The sequence below is a fragment of the Rhamphochromis longiceps genome, linkage group LG16 (assembly GCF_057381845.1).
Source record: "Rhamphochromis longiceps isolate RC_006_pf linkage group LG16, R_longiceps_female_GT1.1, whole genome shotgun sequence".
Lineage (NCBI taxonomy): Eukaryota > Metazoa > Chordata > Actinopteri > Cichliformes > Cichlidae > Rhamphochromis > Rhamphochromis longiceps.
The window spans coordinates 33,898,934-33,914,234 of NC_140572.1; the positions used below are offsets into that span (position 1 = coordinate 33,898,934).

At 39.9% G+C, this 15,301-nt stretch overlaps 1 protein-coding gene across 10 annotated transcripts in view; it reads left to right on the forward strand.

The window, feature by feature from the left end:
- Positions 1-15,301, forward strand: part of tns1b (tensin 1b) — a 203,217-nt gene that overhangs the window by 53,348 nt on the left and 134,568 nt on the right. For all 10 annotated transcript variants that reach the window (XM_085385307.1, XM_085385302.1, XM_085385303.1 and 7 more), the window contains exon 2: positions 15,165-15,279. In XM_085385307.1, the coding sequence (XP_085241433.1) occupies positions 15,165-15,279 (115 nt within the window). The remainder of the gene's footprint in view (positions 1-15,164; positions 15,280-15,301) is intronic.

Below are 15,301 nucleotides of genomic sequence, written 5' to 3' on the forward strand. Positions count from 1 at the left end.
ACCATCTTGTTTAAATAAAGTATATTCTTCACTCTTCCTCAACAACAGCTTTCTACCTTTTGTCTCCCTCTCTGGATTCTGCTTTTGTGCTAGACAATAATTTAATACAGGTGACCTCACTCAAGGAAATGCCTTAGACTTTGAGAACAAGGAGGGTCAAAGGTGAACATTTGAGAAGTAGAACAACAATGTGGACTGGCTGTAGAGTATGCTCTTGAGTGTGTGTAGGTGTTTGAACCTGGTAATAATTAAGGCAGCTAACAGGAAGCGCACTGTGGTACCTGGGGCCACGTTTATTGCAAAACTAATCTGCAATTTTGTAATGCAGTCACCAGTGATGTACAGATTTTAACATATTAAAGCTGTACCTGCGCCAGAAAAGAAGTATAGAAACAAACATTTGTAGAGGTTTAAGCTAGAAATTTAGGTCAGTTGATCATCAGCAGTTCAGTGGATTCATGTAACGCTATTTTAGGTTTTTCTGTTTACATTAATCAGATTAAGGTACAACTATAGCCAAGTATTCCTTGTTGCTGCTGACTGGTAAATCTGTTGTGGATTTTCACCTCTGTTCTCTGATTATTAGAGGCTCATGCTTTCATTGTTGGGCTTTAGTTTGACTTCACAAACATTTTCTTTGGAGGAGATGAAAAAGAAGAAGCAGGGGAAAAAAGTGATCACTTGATTATGATTGGATTATGAAGAAAAAACAAACTCTGGTATTCTGATGTATTTCCATCTCACTACTTACCTGAACTTTAAACATTACAGTACATCTCATTTAAGAATTGTTACACCCTTGCTAATTAAAGAGACGTACATTCGAACCCTTTCTGCTCACAGTAGGAAGGTGATTGAGAGAAAAATGTCAAAGAAGATTCAAACGTTTACTGTGTTGTTTATCGACCCCGTGTTTAGTGCTGAAAGTCACCTTATATGGATATGCTTCATATCTCATGTGTGCAGTAGACTAATTGCAAGCCAAAACATTCCTTACATGTACACGTAGACTCGAATTTTCAAGCGTCTTCAGTGCCAGAGCACAACTTAGCAGCCAAGTTAAACTTCTGTAATTTTTAAAAAAATACAGCAACAAAGCACAAACACGGTTTAAAGCCAGGAAACATGTCACCTTTTTTAATCTGATTCCAGAAATCGAGCACATTTGTTTGAGAGCCTGACATCATGATAAAGCACTCTGTGGAGATTAAGAGAAAGGACGAGGAGCTTTCTCCTTAACGCTGGGCTTTACTTCTCCCGTTTACTAGCCGTCCACTTGCTTGATTTGTCCCAATGAGAGTCACAGAGCTTCTTAATGCCATGATAACCTACTACTTTGGACTTGATCTAAGACCTCCTGTGGTTACCTGTGCATTCAAGAGTGAGGCCAAACAACGCTCATTGGAAGCGGCGCTGACAGCATCATGCTGCGCTGCCCGTGCATTTATCCAAAAGGGATCGGGGGAGCTTCGAGATTCTTTAATTATTTGAATTCATGCTCAGGTGGTTGGCTTGGTTTAGTTTTGCTGGTGCCATGAATAATTTTCTGCACTTTTTAGATTTTCTTTATATTTTTTGTATTTTTAGATAAGATTTAGGTTGGGAAAAGCAGAAGAAGCTCTCATCAGGAAATAATAAGATCTAATCATAAGAACAAAGTCCCCCAAAACATGTCATCCCCATTCTTCCTTCATCTGGGGTTATGGTTTTAGTTTCACTCGTCCCATCCAAGAGCGTCTGCCTCTGCCAACCCAGCACGATATGGAGCTCATGCTGTTTCCCTCAGCAGTTTCCTCCTATGATGAACTGTGGCTGTCTTTGATTAAACCCATTTTTATCCTTCTGAATCTAAACCTTTGGCAGGCACTGTCTGCTTTTTTATTTGGAGCTTGTAGCTCTCTATGTTCCGCATGTATAATTTATTTTCATACGCTGCTATATGACAACGCTGCGAGGGAAAGTTCAGAAGGTTCAACTGTTTTCTTTAGACAAAGTTTATCTCAGGCGATTTTGAGATTTTCTGTAAAAACAAATGAAGCTGAAATCTTATCAATTGCTTAATACGGATTTGCTGTAACATTTCGAAACAGATACCTGAGTCCAAGCCAGGAAACGATACTGTAATTGTGTTACAGCAGTAATAAAGAATTTCTTTTGAGGTTGCAGACAAAAGAAAAGAGCAGCTCTTTAAAGTTGAATAAGTAAAAACAAGAATAAGCAAAGTGGGATCAACAGATTGACAATTAATGCGTTTCCTGTTACATGATTAAATTGATGAGTATCCAACATTTTCTGTTTGATAAATAAAGTTTTTGTTTTTAAATTATCTCATTAGTATGAAAAAAGTATCACAGCCACCGATTATAGTTTGTTTTGCATCTATAATATCATTTTAGATGTCATCTGCAGCTCTTTCTAGGACCTAACTGATTTCAATGTAAAAATGCAAATGTGCAATGTGATTGGATTGAACCTGGTAAAGCCCTTGTGTGGTTTATAATGAACCTCATCAAGGTTGAAACATCACGGTTATAACATAAGAGAGCTGACAGACCTATTGTGTTGCCGATATGGGGTTAATCACACACACTAATGTTAATTTGATATGATGTTCCAAAACCATTTTAACATGCTAACATTTGCTAACTGGCAATAAACAAACTTATAGAACAGCTGTGATCTGAAATTAGACCTGACTGTAGCAGAGTGTCTAAGGGATCAGTGAAGATGGTTAAACTCCAGTGTGATGCCAATACTCTGGCCACTGTAGGAACTAGTGGGTTGTGTTATGGCGGTCTGCACCTGGTGCATGTGTTTTACCACACTATCTTGCCCTACAACACGTTTTTCTTTTCTTTTTTTTAAGGTTGGAATAGGTGGAGAAAAAGTACCTAATCTAAGTTACGTACTCCTGAGTGACACTGAATAACTGCTAGGCTGGTTGCTGATTGGTCAAACTTGAATCAAATACCTTTACAAAAAAAATTATTATAATTTTTTAAAATTCAGCAACCTAGTGGAAGCAAGAGGAAGAATAGTACGCTGCTCCTCTTAAAGAAAGCTATCAGCAATGTAAAATTAGATATAAAAACTAAAAACAGATAACACGGCAGCATCTCCCTGCATACTTTCTGTCTACTTGCACCATCAGTACTGACGTCATGGTTGAAGCTGTTGCAGAAATATTTCATTACCGCGTGTGTCTATTTGTTTCTACATTGCAATAGAGACAGATGCTAAAAGGGTTAGTTAGGGTGCATGCGTCCTAACTAGCTCCTAACCCCCCCCCCAAAAAGAAAAAAGTTCATACAACCTTGCACTTGATATGGGTTGAATCTAATGAGCACGTAGACTATGTTTTTACCACATTTACACACACACGCTGGAAAAGTGTTGACCTAACTGCAGTTTAAAATCCAGGATCGTGCTTTGATCTCAAAGGATAAACTTGAAACTTTGGCAAACATTTGTCCACGGACTCACAGCTGTGACTTTCTTCACTAAAGTTGCCTTAGACTCATGTGGTAACTTCCAGCAACACTTTCACCTCATCTTCGGTCCAACCACAGAAATCTCTATCTACCTGTGCAGTGTTTTCCGAAAACAAACCAGCCTTCTCGATCCTGTTTGCATAAAGAACACACACATGCATGTTGTCTGTGAAAAGGGAGGTTAATATGTATTTAGTGGGTTGCAGATAGAGATTATTTCTGAAAATGGAGGTTAAATGGATGTAGACTAAGCCTCGAGGGCCGGTGTCCTGCAGGTTTTAGATGTATCCTTGATTCATCACAGCTGATTTAAATGGCTACATTGAACTAAAATGAACTAATCATTTGATCCAGGTGTTTAGACCCAGGGTGATATCTAAAACCTGCACGACACCGGCCCTCGAGGCCTGCCGTTGGCCGAGCCTGTCATAGGGGATTGTCAATGAAGAACCTTGAGATACTGGTTGGTGTGGTGTTCTGCGTTAAAATTCAGGACCTAACATAAAAAGTCACAGATTGTGTCTTTGTTGTGTTTCGGTAGGAGGGCTGACCACCTCTATTGTTCCCCTACCTTTCTCCATTGCTTCCTATGCTACTCACAAAGTTGAATGAGTACCAGATTGTGACAACTTAGAAAAGATGACTGCTGTGCGTTATTCTAATGCTCTGTGAAAAAGAAGGGATTTTTCCCCCCCCCCCTCTCTTTACTTCTGGATGACTGAGTAATTTCCTCCTTGAGATCCACCTCACTGAAATGAAATGCCTGTAGAGTCAGAGGAAGTAAAGTGGAGGAAAGAGAGACTGGACTGGAATGCCTGGGGTGCATTTTTCCCCCCTAAATGAAAAGCAGGTGACTGTTCATTGTAAGACTATTTGGTTAGTGGGAACCAGAGAGCGGAAGGAAAGCTTTGGGGGAGCTCTCTTCTTTCTGGTATTTAGCTGTGAATTGTTGCTCACTGCACTTGTTCTGTAGTGGGCTGCTGACAATTAGGGGATTCAGAGAAACTCCCTTCTTCAACTGCTGAATGTATTGTAACATGCCAGTCAGAGCAAGGCAGTTAATTGGAGCCAGGCTTGTTTTATGTGCTCTCACTTTCTCCTCGAGAGTTGACCAAGAAGTCATTACAAAGCTATCTGGATGAGCTTTGTGGAAATATTTTGTAAAGTTACTGTTCTGTCATTTAGCCTATGAAAATATCAACAATGCGCTGGTGGTAACAGAAAATTAAGCCTCTGGTTGGCATGCAGCTTGAGGCTGGAAGTGTTTTTCTGTCTGACTGAAGCTGAATAATAGTCATAACAAATTAGTTTTGTTGAGGTTCAGTTAAAGACAGAATAACACTGCTACAAACAAGGCCCGTGCACATAATTGCTAATTGGCATCGCATGTGAAAGGAGTCAAAGGCTAAACAGAAATGTGAGAATCAGCTGAAAATGGTGTTGTAGGAGTTTGTGAAAGGAAGAAGAACACTCACTGTTGTTGTGTAAGCTCATGTTTCTCATTCTCCTAACTTCATCCTTACTGTTTTGTGCATGCTAATAGGTTAGATGCATCTGCGTTAATTCAGTTGATTGCCTGTTTTTTTTTTGAAAATATCCCTTAAAAATTGCCCAGAAGTTAAAATGTTCTTTTTTGTCTTTTTTTGTCTAAACAGCAGCCTAAAAGTATTCAGCTTTGTTTGCTAGATATAAACAATAATCAGCAAATTTTGACATTCATAAGACTAGAAATTGTGAACTTATTGCTGTTGTTATTTTTTATACAAAAACTTACAAGGCAAATCCGATAGACCTTTTGGTGGCAGTACCACAAAGAGTTGCAGGATGGGCGACGCAGTCGTAATACTTGATGCCTGACATATTTTGTATGCAAAACAATATCTGGATAATCTAGAGCTGTTTTAGATACAAGTCATGCTGAAAGATGAGGTATAAATTGAGCTGTTTTGACACCGTTGCCAAAGGCGTGTGTATGTTTGCACAGGGGTGGCCAAACTTTTGCATGCAACTGTCAACTTTGCCTTTAAGAATCAAAGTCTTCAGTGTTATATTGTGTTGGATCATTTAAAGACATGTTAAGCTCTTCTTTATTTTCTATCAAATCTACTGTTACCATGGAGAATGTTCATATTAGATAATAATGAGGTCAGAGTAGATGCAACTAATCCCTGGGAGACTAAGCACAGGCCTTGTTAGGCAAAATGCTCTGTTTCAGGCAATTTTTTTTTCTACTTTTGCATCACAGCTTGAGTTGAGCCCCTCCCACCTACTCTTTTAACTGTTTGCAAGTGGCAGCCAATCCAGAGAAAGTGGACTTAAAACTAGATAAACTAATATGGCTCGTTTCAAACTGAGGGCCTCCACCAAAGCCCGGTGTGGGATAAATGAGGATTATTTTCAACTGTGACTCTAGCAGAGCTACTCGAGTCCATGATTACATAAGTCCTGGAGATGTTAGAGCTGTAGCATTGACATATTTGAACAGGTTTATACAGGCCGTTAAGCATCAGATTACTGGTAACATTAGCAGTCTTGCCTCATTAGTTCAAAGACAGCAATTATCTGTATCTTTCATCACTGGTTAAGAGGGAGCATTACAAAGTTTAGCACCACTTTACAGGTAGCATTTGCATCTTTCAGTAACTTGTCCTTTGATTTCTCAACTGAAGTTTAAGTGCTGTTTAAATTATTCGGGGGGGTTTGGCAAAGCTGGAATTTTTTAATGACCCCCATTTTAAACCCACTGTTATAGTCATGCCTCATTCTGATAGGCTGTACAGTTTAGGTACCATTGAAAATGATCTAATATACTTTGTGAAGTTTGTAAAGTTTCCAAGGAGAGAGACTCTGTTTTTTTTTTATTATACCCCCCCCCAACTATTTGAGTTGTTTATAGTCACATGATATCATGAGTTTAGATGGAAAGAGAATAGAGGTTACGATTGTTTTGGATTTTTAGCTGGTGATGGGGAAAGACTTGAATCGATGAAGGTAGTGCGTGGAGGAAAGAGGTCAGGTCGTGGGGAAGAGGAGATAGGTTAGAGGTCAGTTGTCCTTTGCCAGCTGAAATGAAGAATAGCAGCCTTTTGTGAAAGGGGACCGTCCTCTGGAGGATGGGAGGGGGGGTCGTCACAAAAGTAGAAAAAGCTTTTGAGAAATCTTTCAGAAATTCTGTTTGCAGTCATCTGAAATTAGTTTTGCTTGCACACTCATTGAGTCAGTGAGCGTTACATGTGTATACACAAAAACACAGATGGAGACATGCAGTGATCACTCCAATGCATCTTGTTAAAATGTCTATCCATGCATATGGTGTCCCATATGAGAGATTGTAGTGTGCTAGCTGGCTCATTAACCCAGCTGACTGCAGAGGTCTCGGTTAGTCTTCTGGCCTCAGCGGGAAGAACAATAGTGTTCGATTGGTGGGGGTCAATAATGAAGCACTATACTGTGTGTATATGCTATTCACTGCCTCCATTCACGCTGTAGGAAATCGACACAGAAGGGGAGGACGGACGGCTGGTGCTTGTCCGTCTCTTCTGTTGTGGCGGCTTCTTTCTCACCTCTTCTCACTACAGCTGAAAAATCACAAAACACTTACTTTTTTTCTGCATGAAACCTGGTGAAAAGTTCTATTTTCTTATCAATATGAAGACAAAATGTCTTTGTTTTGGGTTTTTTTTTTTTTTTTTTTGTTTGGTTGGTTGGGTTCTTTTTGGTCATGGGGAGTGGTGTCATTGTTAGTTTCTAGGACCAGTTTAAGTGGAGAATAAGCAATTACTGTGGACTGTTCCAGCAACACTTGTTAGGTCAGGAATTTCAGGGTAAGATAGTAGGGCAATAGTAGTAGCTACATCTTTTGTTTCTTGACATTTTAAATTCGGATGCTGTGCCAGCAAATGGTGGTCTTGGAGAAATGTTACACCCCAGCCGTCTAGCCAGCTGTAACTGATGTAACAGATGTAACTTTTTTCCTCTAACACACATAAATTGAATTGTGGTGCACCATATTAATTGCCAGTATCATCGTGTGAATGGGGTCATCTCAGATTCTCTAACTTTTAATTTTTTATCCTCATTTTTTAATGTAATTTTTGTCATGTGATGGCACTTTTCTCTGCTGATTGAGCATTAGCCTACTTATCTTTAGGTGACATCTAGCTAGTTTACTCCTATCTTCTTACTCTTAGCCTTGTTATTTTGTTTTCCATGGATGCCTGGATGCTACACTTGACTATGAGCACGTTATCAGGATTATAAAAATATTTTACTCTTTAACTGTCAGTGGTATGTCTGTTTCTTTGTCTTGTTTTTAGGGACAGTGAACATTTTGAACCTGGAACTGACTGATATGAAATTAAACTTAAGAAATACATTTTGTTTTTAACTCCCATTGACTGTGATAATGCCTCGTGTGGCCTTCTAGTACAACACTAGCTAATTGTTTTCAGTAAAAGAAAACAATTAGCTAGTCCTGATGATTTTACTGGTGTGCTGAAATAACCATTTTAGCCATATCACACTGAAAGCAAAATTCATAATTACTAAAAAATGGGGCTTTTGTCAGAAAACTACTGTTAGATGCACATGGATTTGAAAAATTTGTATCAGATATTGTAAAGACAGTTTAAAAATAAACTTTAGTTTGCTCACACATTCCCACTTCATGTCTTTGATCCTTTAATATTTTGTGTTGTGTGTATGGTATACGGGTTTTTTTTTTTTATTGTCTGTTTATTATTAAAAGGAACCAAATTTTGTTTGCAATTCTATTTTTATTTTATTTTATTTTTATATTTTGTTTTTAAACTTACTTTACTCTTACAGCTTTTACAGCTGATAGACTGAATTGAGCAGTACGGCCAAGTGTCAGAGGCGTTTGTACCCATACAAACATGGTTCTGTGTGTATATGAGGTAATGCATCAAGTGCCAGTGTAATCAGAGGGGAAATCAGTGTGTGTACATACGTAGGTCTCTGCATGAGTCACATGTGGGAAGCAGTCGAGGGAATAGTTTTGAATTCTAAACTTGAGGAGAAAAACAGCCTCTTGGTTACCTTATTCAGCTGGAATGTCTGTCGCCAAGCAGAGTCTGGAAGGGTTTATCTCCATACTATAACATTACCTAATACATGCTGAAGCTGTATGAACAGTATGATTCTAAAACTTTATATCCATTGCAAGAAAAACAGTGCTATCTGAAATCTAAAACTCAGCCTTGGACAAATGTGTTTCAGATGTTTTTAAAAAAGAAAATCTCAAATTTGAGTTTAATTTTTCTGCCATTAATCAAATTATGGCGGTTTTTCGCTACGTGACGAGATCATGTTTCTGTAATTGTGCATTTTGAGTTCTTGGACAACACTGTTTCCCCTGCCATTGCCTTTGGGAGGTACCCCCATGCCCCCAGTTTGACCCATAATCCTCCCATGAGGAGAACAAAAAACAAAATGATGAATAAAATTGCCCATCATTTAATGTCTACTTGTAGTAGTCGATTAAATAAACACAGTTTTGTGTTTTAGATTGTAGTTACCAGTGTTCTAATATATGTATACACAAGACATTTGATATGAGGACACAATGCATGGAGGATCTGCTGTGGAGGAATGGCTGAGTGCAGCCTGCAGCTGTGCAGAGGTTTTTGGTTGTAGCTGCCTCTGATGGACACCTTGAGCCAGCGTAGCAGATATATTGTGACTAAATGCTGGCCAAACAAGTGGTGGCAATGATGATAATACTGTCCACACACTGGTTTTTGTGTTCTGAAGCCACTAGCTTGAAAATGTAATAATTCATTAGTGTTCATCACACAAATAACTAATCCTATCACTGGCAAAATATATCAACCAGAACTACAAACTAATCAGAAACCACTACGTCCACTACATGTAAACGTAAGCAAACAGTTGTTAAAATGCATCATTTGAAAATGATGAACTCGACCACAAGTGTGTTTTATCCCTCCAGCACAATGTTGTCAAGACTCTTTACAGGCAATGTGTCAGTTTAGCGATCAAGAAAATCCAAATCTGTAAAGTGAAAAAAAGAAAAAAGAATTTTTGTGAAGGAACAGAAAAAAGTAAAACTTAAAGATTTAATGTCATGACTTAACAAGAAATGCCTCTGGACTGATGTGGGTGTTACTGACAGTGCAATCAATGCCCCCCAAAACAAAGAGGAACGATGACAAAACCAAAGATTGTTTTTTAGACTGCAGATATTAAAGCCCAATGTGCATCAGGCTAGAATCTTGCAAAAGTGGTGGATGTAAAACTTCTGCTGCTGATGGCTGGACAGCTGGTACTGGTGAAAGCATGAGCAGCTCTCATGCTGAGCCCCGTCAACCACAACAGTCCAGGGAGCCCAATACAGATAAAAATAACAGATCTTTTAACCTTAAATTTTAACAACACAGTATTGATTAACATCTAAACCTATTGTTCCATTAAAGAGGAAAAAATCTGGTTTAAACTTCTTGATGTCAGCCCTTTTGTTACCGTTCCAGGCTGTGCCTAAAACTAAACTGGGAAAAGTGGAAAGGTAGCAGCTGCTAAGTGAAGACCTTCCTCTTCTTTTTACAACTTTTAGGAATGAAAAGTGTAAAATGAGGGTGGAATTTGTGAGTGATGGTCAGTTATTTCTGCACATATGTGTATGAATGTGTGATGTAGGAGGTCTGTTCATCTGTGTGTACGTATTTGCACATCTTTATGCACGAGAGCGCCTGTTTTGCCCATGCGTGCTAATGAGTGTTAGGCAGGAGATTATGTGTGCGTCTCTAAGGGAACGGGAGTCTGTTCCCAGGAGCTGCAGTGCCTGAGTTGACGAGGGGGGGGTATTTGTACACCCTGACCCCAGCTTTCGGGGGTCCCGGGTGGTTGTCTGAAACCATTTCCTTCCTTTGTGGTCCATTTGAGAGCCTGAAGTGTGACGCAAATGTGAGGGACAGAGTCCATTTGCATGGGCCGCTACAGGTTGAAACAAAAAATGATCAGCTTGGGCTTCATATCCCATGAACGCACTCAGAGGGACGTCTTTAATTCTGCAGATCTGTGCTCCCCACCCCCATAGGTCTCCTCATCATCCTCAGTCGAATCCCCCATATACTCCACCCCGAAACAATAAACAAAGTCTGAGAGCCCCGGGTGCATCGCTAATGATCGGAAACAATTAAGGGCTGACAAAAGGGAGCGTCCTGCTATATTGCTGCGCGCCGTATTTACATTTTGGGGTTAAACGACTGAAGCGCAGATTTCTGGTGAGGGCAAGCGGACTCAAACAGACGGACGTGTTGAGGAGTTCTTTCTTTTGTGTGGCTGTGTGAAGGAGGATGTCTTGAACTACTTGGCACTCGAGTGATACTACAAATTTAAACCTCTCAAAGTCAAAAGAATTTCAGCTCGAGTATCCTCTATGCACATTACACTCCTCCAGCCTCATTTTAACCGCTCTACCCACAGAAGTCAGAGAATAAAAATGTACAAACAAGACAAGTGGCATAACAGTGGACGACTGTACCCTCCAACCCCCACCACCACCCCCCACCCTGGCTGTCTGACTGGTTAAGTCCTGGTGTGTGAATGGATAGAGGGCTGGGAGAGTGTGAGAAGGCTCAGGAGTGGTCAAAGAGGCCGCTGAATAGACTCCTGGATTGAGACATCCTGCCTGTTTAACACAGTGCAGCATAGTGTAGAGGTGTGTGTGTGTGTGTGTGTGTGTGTGTGTGTGTGTGTGTGTGTGTGTGTGTGTGTGTGTGTGTGTGTGTGTGTGTGTGTGTGTGTGTGTGTGTGTGTGTGTCAGAGAGAGGGGGAGAGAGAGAGGAAGAGAGTGAGAGTTTGTTATAGACAAGGAATTACAAAACATTGTCTCATTACTAAAGAGAGAAGAAAAATACCTCTACTTATAAAATACCTCTACTTATGACAGGAAACAGATTTAGATTAGATTTGTTTTTATAGTTTAATGACTATTCGTAACCATCATGACCATCCCTAGTTCATGATTATAGCTCCACAGGAACTCCCAAATTTATTAAAATGAATTTCCTTGTGCATGGAGAAGGCATCTACTTTTAAAGGAGTCCAAACTTCTCTATTCCACTGCAGACGGTACTTGGGTCATCATAGCCAACGTGACAGAAAGGTAGTGTAAACAGAAATGATGGATGATAAAACAATGATGGCTTTTTTGGTGGGAGGCTGTATGCCACAGCAAAGATATGAACTCTGGTTTTAGAAAAGGAAGCCAGCGAGTTTGATGTTCTGTGTTTCACCCGTTAGTCGTGTTTCTCCCTGACTAGTCAGTGGTCTGCAGGATTTTCATGTCACCCTTTAGCTTTGGCTCCGCTGTAGAACTTTTGCTGATGAGAAAACCAACAAACAAAAATAAAAAAACTACTGAGTGATGTTCTTTTGTGTCATGTAATGTTGAAGCTGTGGAGATGTGCATCAAAATCTGAGTAAAAACAGGACACAAAGACCTGTAGCCCTGAGTGGAAATGATGGGCTTCTCATTGAGGATAACCATGTGATGGGATTTCACTTGTGGGGAGAATTAGGATGATCACATCCCCCCAGCAACTGACACCTGGGTTTGTAGCATGTTACATTTAATTTTCCATTTATTTTTACATTACCTGCTTTACTTTATGTTAACGTTTTGATATTCTGGCTTGTTTTAAAAACAGATTCCTGTCATTTTTTCACATTTTTTTTATTTCACTAGAGACATCTGAGAGCTTTCTTTTACTGTTAGCTTAATTTACTGTATTGTTATGCAATATATAATTTTTTTTTTTTTTAATGAAATTTAAAATGTACCAGTGGAAGCAGAGTACATGAGAGTTCACTAAAGAGCGCACTACTGCCTCACATCCTTTCCCAAGTATCGTTGTGGTAATTGCATCCAAAACAGGTGATGTCATTGTAGCCCCCACAGGACTTAATGACTGTTTTTGATTGTGTGGTTTGAGAATAGACATTTGACAAAAAGCAATTTAAAGGCAGGTGTTCCTCCAGCCACCTGCCTGCTGATAGTATAGACTCTTTATGTTGACAGTTGATTCCCCAACAGCCTGGAAGTAAAAACAGTGTTTCTGTATAAACGTAATCTGCGCCCTGCCTCATTCCAGCAGTATCAGTGTCCATTAAATTTGGTGTAATTTGGCAAAGCTTAGACATGCTTGAATTACTGTGACCGAGCATACGATTAAACCCACATATCACGCTTTTCCAGCCTCTCAAAGTCTAAATCCATATCCAAAGTCTTAAACCAGCAGGTGGCAGCCAGGGCCTTGGCAAGATACATACGAGTGCCAACCAGGGACCTTCACTCCTCCTCAGAAAAGCCCCCTTGCCAACATGGTGCATCCTGCACAGCCATGGTCATTATTTCAGTCTAACTAGATTAAGCTAATCACATTATGTTGTGGCAAGGCGTAGTCGGGAGATGGAATGAAGGGTCGGCTGTCCTGCTGTTGCCATCCGGCTCTGAAAAACAAACAGTGAAGTTCTGCATAGAGCTGTTGGAGTATGTTTAAGTTGCTAAACCTCTGGATAAGCTCGTGAATCAGAGAAACTATCAATTCTGAGAAAGTGTAATGCATCATAAAGCTGTAAAGCCTTATTCACAGTGCCAGCCTTTTGAATGTTATTTTTTAAGACCTCTGGAGAGAGATGTCTGCTACCAGAACATACTGACACTACAATCTTGCTAAAACTTCTTTTAATATGCTGGATCTTTGCTTCAACACTATGTGGAAGTTGACAGGATTGATAATCATGTATTTCTGTAGAGTTCCCAAGACTTGAGATGAGTGTTTTCATCACTGACATCTTGGCGTTTTGAACCCAGATGTGCGTGCAAGTGTGGATGTTTCTGTGAAGCTGTTTGATTTGTAAATCCCAAATTCTTGAGCATATCCTGGATGATGTTCTTGTCTGATGCCTAGAATGACCAATATTTGCAAAAAGGACTCTATTAATATGACAAGAAGTTATTGATTGGTGTCATAAACTCTTCAGGAAAGTGTTTAAGGGTCAAGGCTGAAGGCTGTTTTCTGACTTCTGTCGGACAATAGATGTTTCTGCCACCCCTGATGCCTGTTATAAATGCAGGCTTCATGCAGTTCTGCACTGGCTTCAGGTTTCACACCCAAAAAATTGCATCTGTCTTTGTGCCAGTCAGCCATATTTAATGGATGATACTATTGAGCCTGTATGACAGGAAATGCTGATAAATCGTAAAAAACCTACATCAACAAGTTTCGACATTTCCCCCGAGTCCATGGAAGTGCAAGAATAACAGCTTTTGCCCTTTAAAGGAAATGTTGTAGACCTGTCATACCTAAACACTGACCCCGGTTTTAAATCTTTGTCAAGTCTTGTTGAGTCATTTTAGCGTTTGCAGTGTTGAACTCAATGTTATATTAGAGAGTAACCTGAAATATTACCTGCTTGTGTTTTAACTGCTTCCCAGATGACAGGAAATCCAGGCTCAGACAGTGCAAATCACTAATATAAATCAAGTTCCAAGAAAGCTTAATCATACAATTCCGATGATGCCTTTGATGTTGCCTATTAGTTGTACAAAACAGACCAGAACAAATCTAGAAAAGACTGTTAAAAACCAAACCATGTAAATCCAAACCTCTCTGGAATTACATATCTAACAGTGCAAAGAAATTACAGCTATTGTTGTTACAGGGAGTGTAGCACTTTGATGACCAGTTAGCTTTACTGTAGAGCAGTTAAATGGGAACAGACTACACACTTAGTCCAACAGATACTTAGTTTGATTTATAATTGAAGCGTTATTCCTGTGCTGTCATTTCTCACTCCGCTGCCTTCCAACAAGATTTCTGTTTGGACTGAGAAGAATAAAAACGGAGGGGGGCATTAGTGGTTTTAAGGTTGTGATGGTTGGTGGTCTGGCAGCTCTTTCAGAGAGGGAACTACTTGAGTTTCCTTCTAACATGCTCAATATGTCTCTGTGGTCTTCTAGTTTGAGAATTCCTGTACAAGAAGTCCCCCAATATGCCAACCACATGGTCACTTAGTCCTGTCCGGCATGTGCACGCACACACACACACACACAGACACACACTCTTAATGGAAGCCTCATGGCTGAACGCCATGCTAACGGGCACTTCCTGTGTTGAAAACACATCCATTTTCTCTTTCATCCCAGTACTGAAGGTATGTAGAGTTGAGGCACTTAGATGCATGAAAAAATCCTACACGTGCATGGAGAAAGGAGGAGAAAGGAGTAGGAGGTGGTTGAAAGAAAGAAAAACAGGAGATAAGACAGTGTTTTTGTTTTTTGTTTGCTTCTGACAGCTTAAACCCCCACAGCTTTACTTCCTGGGAGGACTTTAGAGGACTTTGAAGCAAAGTTTTTAAGCACAAATAACTTAGTTGTAATGATTTGCCTCTGGAGGAGGGGTTGCTCCTGAGATGAATGTAAGGGTTGATATATGATTTACAGTTTGACTTTATAGATTCAGTATTGTCTAGCTTATAAAATGATTTCATTTGTGTTTTGAATGATCTTCTGGCCATAAAAATACCGCTCAATGACTCACGCCACCTGCACCCAGTGAAGCTTGCAACATTTTTTTTAAACTAACATTCCTCCTCTTTTGTCTTTTGTTGTTGTTTTCCTGACTGCAGCCAGAGGAGTTGGAGGCTCTTCATTCCCACACGTTCCGGGTGAAGACTTTCAAGAAGGCAAAGCACTGCAGCGTCTGCAAACAAACCATCATCCAAGACGGATTCATCTGCCGAGGTCAGTCACCTGTCCTGAAGCA